Raw genomic sequence first — 10,187 nt, 5'->3', positions numbered from 1 at the left:
CCGGAGATGACAGAAGCCTTCTCTAAAACAATTGTGTGTTCTCTCTTCCCCCTCCCATGCCTGATTGCCTTCTCCCTTAGCTTCCAGATTCTCTCTCTCTCTCTCTCTCTCTCTCTCTCTCTCTCTCTCTCTCTCTCTCTCTCTCTCTGTGTGTGTGTGTGTGTGTGTGTGTGTGTGTGTGTGTGTTGCTGCTGCTGGGACATGACAAGGACAAGAAGATGGAGGAAGCTAGCCAGCCAGGACCGGAGCAATGACAGGCAGACACAGAGTGATAGGCAGCCAGGGAGATAGGCAGGGTTGTTTACAGAGTGATAGGCACAATCATTTCATCATCATCATCATCATCATCTCTCTCTCTCTCTCTCTCTCTCTCTCTCTCTCTCAACACACACACACACACACACACACACACACACACACACACACACACTCTCCTTCCCTCTCCCCATCACAAACAAGCCGGAGGAAGTTGGCGGGTCCCTGATCCAGCTCACAGCCAGGCCTCCCGGTGCGTTCTCCCACCACGCACGGCGCCCTGGGGGAGAACCAACCGAACAGGGCTTTCCGCCCAGCCAGGCCAGCACCGCCTTGTCCCCAGAAAGAGGAGGCCAACGCCTAGGCGTCCGTTGGCCGCTGACGCCTGCTCGCTCTCCTAGCCACTGCCGCCGAGGACTCAGAGGACCGGTGGAAGGGGGCTGGGAGGCGCCCCGGCCTATGCACAGCGCCCAAGCAACCCGACGGGGCGTGCACAGCTGGAAGCAGGAGCAGCAGCCAGCAGCAGCAGCAGCAGCGGACCTGGGAGCGGTTGGAGGGGGGAGAAAGCAGCAGTGGTGGCGGCGGGGGGGGCGACTGCAGTCCAAGGTCGCCCCAAACAGCAGCCTACATCGAGCTCAGCTCTGGCCGGCCTCCGGCCCGACCTCATCCAGTCCGTTGGCAAGCCCTGGCGAGCCCCCAGCTTCCTGGCAGCCGCTCTCTATGGAGCTCTCGCTGCCGGTGCTCTCGCCCGACAGCAGCCGGGTGACACGCAGGTCTGCCCGAAGGCTCTGCACGTCGTTGCCGATGCTGAGATCGCCGAGGTCGCTGATGAGCCGGGAGAGCTCGCGCTTCCCGTCGGCCGAGCCGGCTAGTAGCAGTGCGCCGGGGCGCCTCGGGTCCAATGTGTCCAGGAGGTCCCCACATTCCAAGGGCGAGGCTCCGACGTGAGGCTGCAGCTGCGCCTCCCCGTCCGTCTCCACATCCTCTCCCTCGCCGTCCAGGGTCAGGTCCAAGTCCAGGGCCAGGTCATCCTCGTCCTCGCCGTCTTGGGGGTGGCCGGGCTCCTCCTCCGCATCGCCTAGGAGATGCTCGCGCTGCTGCTGCTCCTGCTCCTGCTGCTCGCCCAGCAGGTCCTCGGTGATGGAGCCCAGCTTGGGCGCGCTGCGGCTGCGCTCGACGGGCGGCTTGTAGCAGCTGGGCCCGTTCAGCAGGAGCTTTCGAAGGGGCACCAGAGGGATGCTCTGCTCGCCCACCAGCTGCTGCTGCTGGTGGCGCGCGTCGTCGCGCCGCTTGAGTCTCTTGAACTCGGCCAGGGCCGTGGCCGACGTCTGATAGAGCAGCAACGCCATGGCCTTCGCCTTCTCGGCCTTGGACACGAGAACGGCGTGGCAGCGCAGCATGACGGCTTTGTGCTTCAGCTCGTGCCGGTAGATCCAGGCGAAAACCTTGGGCAGGCGCGGGTCGGCCACACAGTAGGTGACCCGGTGCAGCAGGTAGAGATGGCCCGGCCGTTTGAGCGCCTGGTCGTCGGCGTGCACCATGCGGATGCCCTGTGCGCTGATGGTCAGCTTCATCTTGGTGCCGTGTTTGCCCGCCTCGCTCTTGCCCCAAATCTTACCCACCGCCAGGTCGGTGCAGCCCTCGCCGCGTGATTGGATGGTGGTCGCGTTGCCCAGGTAAAGTACAGTGTACGTGGGGTCCTCGCTGGTGATCTTGACCTTTTTCCTCTTCGACTTGAACATGCTGCCCACCCGGGTGAGGGCGCTCTCTGGGCACGCCTTGGCCAGCGACGTGAGCGCCGAGTAGTTGAGGCTCACCGCATAGCCCTTGGCCTTAGCCGCCTGTTTGGGGTCCTCCTCGATCAGCTCGAATTTGTTTCTCTTCCACGGCAGCATCTCCCTGCTCTCGGCAGCTGGGGTCCGAAAGGCAGGCGGACTGGCCGAGGAGTCAGGAGGGCCGGGGGGCAGGAGGCCAGCTGAGCTTGCCCTCCCCCCTGGACAGGGGGAGGGAGGGATGGGAAGGACGCTCGCGGGGGGCTCTGCCGTCCGTCAGCCCGGCCCCTCTTTACCGCATCTTGGCCCTCAGGAACAAAAGAGGGCCCCAGGCTGCGGCGATGGGGCTCCGTGAGGCTCCCGTCGGCTCGCGGGACAGGAGGGAGGCATGGTGCTTCTGCCCTCCCTGGCTGCTCCGGCGGCGCGGCACGGAAGGGTGCTGGGCTGCGTGCGCTCGGCTCGGCTCGGCTCTGCTTCACTCTCCGGGGCTTGCGGACTCAGCTCAGCTCCTCTCGGCTCTGCTCTGAGCCTAGCCCAGCTGGGCTGCGCTGCGCTGCCGCCCGGAGTTCGGCTGCGCTCTCCTCCGGGGTCTGGCTGCCGTACTGGGCTCTCTGCTGTACTCCCCTCCGGGGCTGGGCTGGGCTGGGCTGGACTGGGCTGCTCTCCCCTCCGAGGCTGGACTGGGCTTCTCTTCCCTCCCGGGCTCCGCTGGTCCCGAGCTGCGGTGCCGGCTAGCCTCTCCTCCCTGCCCTCCTGGCCGCCTCCCTCCAGCTCCACCGCGGCTCCGCTGCGCCGCTCCCGGCTCCCGCTCCCGCTCCGGCTCGGGCTCTGCTCTGACCTCCTGCGCTCCCCCCGCTCGCCTCACATCCTTGTGGCCGGGGAGGAAAATCGGCGGTAAATATAGGCTGGCGCGAACCATTGGGCGGCGAGGACAGGGGTGGCCGCGGGAGGAGTCCAACCCGCCGCCCGCCGCCCGCCGCTGAATCAGTTTCAGTCCCCGGCGCCAGCCCTAGTGGTTTCTGGTCTCTTAAAGGGACCTCACCCGAGCATTTCTGCAGCTGAGCAGAGGACGAGAGAAGCCGGTACTGGCCGAGGCCTGTGCCCCATCCCAGGCCCCCCAACAGGCTCAGAGCCCCGGCTAGGCTAGCACGGAAATGCCCCAGAAGGGGGAGCGGGAGAGCTGCCCTCAGGCCATCTGGATTCGAAACTGGCCAAATGCAAACAGTCATCAGGGCCGAGGGAAGCTCTTCTGGCCAGATGTTGGCGATGCGGCCGAGCTGCACTTGGAACGAGGAGGCGGGACGTGAGAGCTGCGGCCCAGGCCCGGACCCGAGGGTCGGTCATGTTCTTGCCACTAATTTGGACCTGAAAAAGAGGGAAAGGCAAAAGGACGAGGAATGATGCACTCTGGAGGCGAGAAGTCGAATGCTGGACAATTCTGTTGGAATCACTTAACGGTCCAGAGCTTACCCAACCCTGTAATGGAACTCTATGTTCTTTCGCTAGTTTACACCAGCTTTAAGCCTCTATGTGGCCCATTGGAGAAGTCGGGGAGAGCTGATTGGGACCCCTCAGACACCAGCCGCGTGCCACTGGCCAAGGTTTAACTCAGCAGGTCTTCATCAAGCACTGCCTTCTCCGGGAAGCCTTTCTGGATTCTCCCTAACCTAAACCCACCCCCCACCCCCATGCCCAACTACTAGCGAAAGGAAATTCCTTGAGGGCAGGGACCGATTTCTTTTCCTCTTTATATCTTTAGGGCCCAGCACACAGTAGGCCCTTAACTAGTGCTTGTTTATTCGATTGCTAGCTCTCAGGGAAGAAATAAAAAATGACACCAACACACACTACAGCTGGCCAGCCACTCATCACCAGCTTCTTTCTCCTCCATGAAGATTGTGTGGGGCCCATTTGCTTTTGGTGGGACAGAGATTCTCATTTGGGATAGATGTGGACTCTTGCTCCTACTCCAAGTGGCATTTTTCACTTGCTGGGCAGAGCCCCAGAGGCTGCCCTTCTCTCTGACGACCCAGTTTTGCCTCACCGAAGTGAGAGTAATCAGCCAACTGGACTGAATGGCCTAGCCTTTCGGGCCTCCTCACTTCCCTTCAAATCACTCACTTGCTTTAACCTTGTTCTGCACAATCAGACTAAGGTTTCCTCAGCAAAGGAGACCGAAGTGCTGAGATAAGGCCACTGGACTTTGTTAATGTGCTTCCCCTCTACCCACCCCAGCCCGTTTGTTCTGGAGGAGGGCACCTCACTCATTACCTAATGTTTACCCCAGGGTCACTTCCTTGGAGGCAGCATGGTCAGCGTCCCCTGCACAGCTTCACTTCTGTGCACCACCACCTCTTAACTTTAGTCCTCAAAACCTCAGACCGGCCTAGGTTGCAGAATAATAGGAGAGGTGGGGTGGGGTGGGGTGCTCACCTTCATATCCAGTAGATTTGGTTCAGCCCAAGGAGAAGCTTAAAACCAGCTACTCAAAGTATGCAGCACAGGGGTCTACACAGTGGGCTGTGGATTTGTAATGAGGCCAAAAGAAAAATCCCCTGACAGATCCTCCCCACCCCCACAGAGGACTTCCCTGATACCCCATTGTGGACCATGCCTTCTCCTTACTTGTGGACATTATGTGGACAGAGCTATAATTTCCGATGCCAAGGCTGCCAAGGCTTGAGAGAGACACAGCACAGTAAGACCACAAGACTAGTTGATGCAGTGTGGGAGAGGGCTAGGCCTGGGGTCAAGGAGGCCTTGGTTTGAATCCCCCTGGTGAGCTATGGGCAAATGCCATAATGTCTCTCAGCTTCAGTTTCCTCATCTGTACAATGGGCATAACGCAGCATCTGTCTGGATGGATTGGTGTGAGGCTCCAATGAGAGCACTTTGCTGTATAAACATTATCATTATACCAGTTTCCCAAATAGAACTCAGGCAACTGCCTGCTGGCCCTGCAGCAAGTGTGAGATGGAGTTAGGGCCTCAATGAGAGGGGCACTGGGGGTGGAGTGGGTGGCAGTGATGGTTGTTCCTAGTATCACCTCAATGTGTATTTGTCATTTAGGATCTGGAGAAAAGGTGATGGATTTCCTCATTTGCAGGCTGCTTTCCTCTCTATAACCTAGTGAGGTAGGTGGGGCAGGTATTGTTTTCCTCACTTGACAAGTGAAGAAACTGAGGCTCAGAGAGGAAAAGAGACCCATTTAGATCATACACTCCTTCCTGGAGTCAATCTCCTATTAGTCCAATTTTCCCTCCTAATTCAGGCTAGCAAGAGAGGAGCTTAAGTACAGCTGCTCTCCCGGCAAAATGTTTCATATCCTGGGGAAACAGCTATAGATAAAGGGCTGGGCAAATGATCCCAATTCCCTGGGCCAGAGAGATGAAGAATTCCTTCCAGAAGCCTGGGGAAGGTAGCTAGATGGTGCAGTGGATAGAGCAGCAGCAGTGGAGTCGGGAGGACCTGAGTTCAAATCTGTCCTCAGACGCTTGACACTTGCTAGCTGTGTGACCCTGGGCAAGTCGCTCAATCTCCATTGCTTAGCCAAAAAAGAAGTCTGGGGAAGGGAATAGGCAGTTTATTTCCAACGAAAGTGAAAGTGTGTCCCTAGAGAAGGCCTTTGAGAAGCTATTTTTAAAAAGAAAGCATGCCTGCAAAGACTTCACTGCAAGGAGCTAGAAGCCAGGCACTGCCCACTCTGGGCCTCACTTTCCTCATCTAAAATGGGTTAGAATTGATCACCTCTAAGGTCCCTTCTAGCTCTTAAGTTCTGTTGTGGGTCTTTGGAAAACTCCATATTAATCTGAATAAGTAACTACATAAGAAGAGGGCCAATAGAAATTCTGAGAATGACTGGCTGAGAGACTTTGAACTAAGCCACATCTTTTCAAATCAAGGCCGTATGCCCAATTAATTCATATTTCTAAGGTCCCTGGAGATCCTTAGGTCTCCAAGAGAATAGGGAGTAAGGAAGAGAGGAGGGGAGAAGGAACACACACCGACATTAGTTACACCTGCCTGGAAGGAACCACTATCTTGGTTTCCCAAGGTGGCCATGAAGAATGCCCCCTTAGGGGGATGCACCTGGGGCTGAGTGGCTAGCCTGCTACTACTGAGCCCCCATGCTACTGCCTCAGTAGCCCCCTCCACTCTGTTGGCACCTGGCCTCCCAGCTCACTTTCAGCCTCCCACAGCAGTCAAGGCCAAGTTCACAAGGTTCCATGGTGCCCCTACCTTGCAAGGAAGGCTCCAAGATGGTTTTGTGATCCTTGCTTCAGGTGGGGAGGCCAGGCTTGCCTTGGGCTGGGGCTGGGGATCCATCTCTGCCATTTGGCCCTGCAGGGGTGAGGTCGAGGGCGGCCAAAGAAGCCAGTGTTCAACTGAGAAACCCAAGACTCTGTTCTGCAAGTCAGGCCCTCTGCAGCAAGGAACAGAGATTCCAGGAAATCAACAGGGCCAGGCTAGCCTGTGAGAGACTTCCCTTTGTCCCCACACCATCTACTGGCTTTAATCAGAACTGCTGAGCAGCTGCCGCCTGAGCTGAGGCTTTGATGAGAGGTGTAGTTGAGGGAGACCATGTCTGGGTCTTTTCTCACATGACATTCCCCAATCATCGAGGTGGGCACCAGACCCTTCCCCCATTATTTCCAAAGGGCACCAAAAGCACAGGATGTCCCAGCCAGAATAGGCCATGGGAGGAAGCTGAAGCCCAGAGACAGGAAGTAGTTCATCCTAGGTCACACAGCTAATGAAGGAAAGCCCCAGGAGGGGAATGTAAACCTCCTCCTTAGTCCTGGTCCAGTCCTCTCCTCAACCCCTGAGGGCAAAGCCTGATTTCTTGCAGGCTTGTGTTTTCCAAGGATCTGGATGTTTCTTGAATGAGTTATGAACGAATGAAAAAGTGTTTATTAAGCATCTACCAGGCACTGTGCTATTATTCCCTACAATAGAAGTGATGCCTTTTGTTAAATGGCAGTTATCAAAGTTCTATCTTTATGGAATCACTATGTTGTTTCACTTCTCCAAAAGATGTTCAACTACTCCCTGGTATGCTCTTAAACTGGGTATCAGAAGCTCTCCCCAGAGCTCCTTCTGAGAGGTTCCTTATGTAGGCAGATTCTGAATGAGCCTGGACATGCTAAGGCCCCAACCCTCTGATGCTGGAACTGTGGCCACCGCTTCATTCATCCCCCCCTAAAGGGGACAGAAGTGGGTCAGAAGGAATAGGAGAGAGGTTTCTGCATGCCGGTCAGCACAGGCCCCAGAGCCAACCCACACTGTGGCAGGGAATATAGGTCTCAGGGCTGAGACAAGGACAAGGTGGGTACAGCCCTGGCTGTTGCTGATATTGGGGACTAGGCAGCTGGACAGGCTCAAGCAGAATGCCTGTCCAGAAAGAAAGCTGGGACAAAACCAGGACCATGATGTAGTGTTCTAGCAGGTTGGTGAAAAAATGAGTAGCATTGCCTTCAAATTAACAAGCATTTATTAAACACCTAGTATGTGTCAGGTACCAGGCTAAGTGCCAGGAACAGAAAGACAACAGAAGACAGCCCTTGTCCTCGAGGAGCGTAAGTGGGGGACACAACATGCAAAGGCCTAGGTCCAAATAAGGCATACTGGATCGACATAAGAATTACATTAATTGTATTGATTATATTATTATATTACTAGGAGGGTTATATTATGGGTCGCTAGGGGGCGCAGTGGAGAGTGCCAGATCTGGAGTCCGGAAGACTTTTCTTCCTGGATGCAAATCTGGCCTCAGACACTTTCTAGCTGTGTGACTCTGGGCAAGTTGCTCAACCCTGTTTGCATCAGTTTCCTCATCTGTAAAATTATCTGGACAAGGAAATGGCAAGCCACTTTAGAATCTTCGCCCAAAAAATCCCCAGCCCCAATGGGGTCACAAAGAGTCAGACGTGACTGAAGGACTGAAGGCAGGACAACCCAAAAGGCTTATATTCATTAATATGAGGATTGGTCTCTGAGGGAAGGCCCTGGCATTAAGGGGCGTCAGGTGAGGCTTCTTGGAGAAGCTGAGGCTTTAGCTGAGACTTGAAGAAAGCCAGGAGAAACAGGAGGTTTGATGAGAACGGAGGGCGTGCCAGGCATGGCAGGCCAGCCAGTGAAAATGCACCCAGATGGAGCATTTCTTGTGAGGAATGGTAAGGAGGCATGCACCATTGGACTACAGGGCACAGGGAGAGGCGGAAGGTGTGAGGATACTGCAGAGGAGGAGACTCTTCTTGTCTTCAGCCTTTGAATGTCAGTTTGGCTTCTTTCTGAGGGAGGATAATGGAGTGGAATGCTGAGATTCTGGGCTCCAGAGTGACTCAACCCCCTGCCACATGGACTGAACTAGTTTTTCCTAAGGCCCAATCTTAACTAAGCTAGGTTTTGTTCCCCCTTTCCTTAAAAGTCATTGAAACTGTCCGTAAGACATAATTTGCCCAGGGCACTCATGCCCAACCACTGGCATATTTCCTGGTGACTCAGGAGTTCTTCAGGTTTCCAACTGGCAGACCAACTTGGCCAACACACAGGCAGGGAATCAATGCTGTATCTCTGCTAAATATGCTCTCCCTGCTGTAGCGAAGTGGGCATGATCTTGTTCACATTAGATGGTCTCCAAGTGTCTATAGCATTCTAATTCCAGCCCTGAAGCAAGAGATGAGGCTGAATCAGGTCTGGCCTACAACTAGCCTTTGAGTTTGTAAGTCCTAGGTTCAAATCATACTCTGCCACTTACCAGCTGGGTGACTCTGGGCAGATCATGGTATCTCTGGGAGCTAATCTCAAGTTTCTCAATTGTAAAGTAAGGATAACAATATAGTACCTTTGGAGCAGTCAGCCTACTCTGGGCACTGGAAAGGAGAACAGGCTCATGGAAATCAGCAACACATCCCAGAGTCCCAGAGACTGCTGATGACTCATTTGCCTGAAGAAAACTTGGTAAGCTATTCTCTCTGCCTCGGATAGTGAAGAAGGAAGAGGCGGAGGAGGAGGAGGAGGAGGAGGAGGAGGAGGAGGAGGAGGAGGAGGAGGAGGAGGAGGAGAAGAAGAAGAAGAAGAAGAAGAAGAAGAAGAAGAAGAAGAAGAAGAAGAAGAAGAAGAAGAAGAAGAATTTAAAGCTCTTTCTCTGTTATAGTTTTGAGTCCCCACCCAGAAACACCACTCTAGTGAAATGCTAGCATTTTAAATCTCTTATGTGCTCCCCAAACATCTTCTCAATGTTATATTCAAACAATAACACTGTTTGGCCATGCTAGAAGCTAACAGCTTTATCAAAATTGTCAGGAAAATCAGAAGAGTAATAAACTTCCAAAAAACAGAGTAAGCCTCCCTTGGGAGGGGGAGGGAGAAGGAGAAGGGGAGATCCGAAGCAGAAAAGGTGAACTTGTCTTCCTGGGAGGACATCACCACCTTCTTCCATCTAGAGCCCAAAGGAACTTCAGCAAAGCTGCAGCCACCCAGAGGCCCCATGCATTCGTTATTCACACTTACTACCTTGGCTCCAGGATCCAGAGCTAAGGACCTCAGCTTCCATTTCTGCAGTCTCTCTTATCCACTTCTTTTCCCACAAGTCCAAAGGATGGAAAGGGCTAGTTTATGAGCCTGAGTCAAACCCTCCATCCCAAGGTTAGAGCAAAATGCTCCAGAAGTCAAAGAGGAGGAGGAGGAGGAGGAGGAGGAGGAGGAGGAGGGGGAGGAGAAGGAGGAGGAGGAGGAGGGGGAGGAAAAGGAAGAGGACGAGGTGGTTGGGAGATTTCTCCCAGAAATCAGCCAGTATCCATTTCAAGCTTTCTGATCTCCTTGGCGACCACTGCCCAGAAAAGTCCTGGCCAAGATGGCTCAACACCTACTTCTCAAGGATGTTGTGAGGCTCCAATGAGATAATAAACGGAATTTGGCTTAGCAATCCTAACAGCCTTGTCAGTGAATATTTCTTCGAAATTTCTAAAACTATTGAGTCAGAACAAAATCCGACCATCAAAATCAGATCCGTGATGAATGAAGCTAAATGGAAAGAGTGTGACATTAGATACAAGTCCCTTCCTCTGACCCAAAGGTCCCTCTGTTTCTGACATCCCTTCAGGGGGTTTGCTGCCTTTAAGGAATTCCCCTCTGGCTGAACGAGTTGTGGTATACGAT

The 10,187-nt window shown here is 54.3% G+C and overlaps 1 protein-coding gene across 1 annotated transcript; it reads right to left on the bottom strand.

Moving 5' to 3' along the window:
- Positions 1-376: 376 nt before the first annotated feature.
- Positions 377-2,789, bottom strand: FAM43A (family with sequence similarity 43 member A). The gene has a single exon (XM_036753723.1). It carries the CDS (start codon positions 2,148-2,150, stop codon positions 891-893), a length of 1,260 nt encoding a protein of 419 aa, XP_036609618.1. The 5' UTR covers positions 2,151-2,789; the 3' UTR covers positions 377-890.
- Between the last annotated feature and the right edge of the window lie 7,398 nt (positions 2,790-10,187).

This window comes from Trichosurus vulpecula, chromosome 4, assembly GCF_011100635.1.
Source record: "Trichosurus vulpecula isolate mTriVul1 chromosome 4, mTriVul1.pri, whole genome shotgun sequence".
Taxonomy (NCBI): Eukaryota; Metazoa; Chordata; class Mammalia; order Diprotodontia; family Phalangeridae; genus Trichosurus; species Trichosurus vulpecula.
This window is presented reverse-complemented; position numbering and strand designations above follow the sequence as displayed.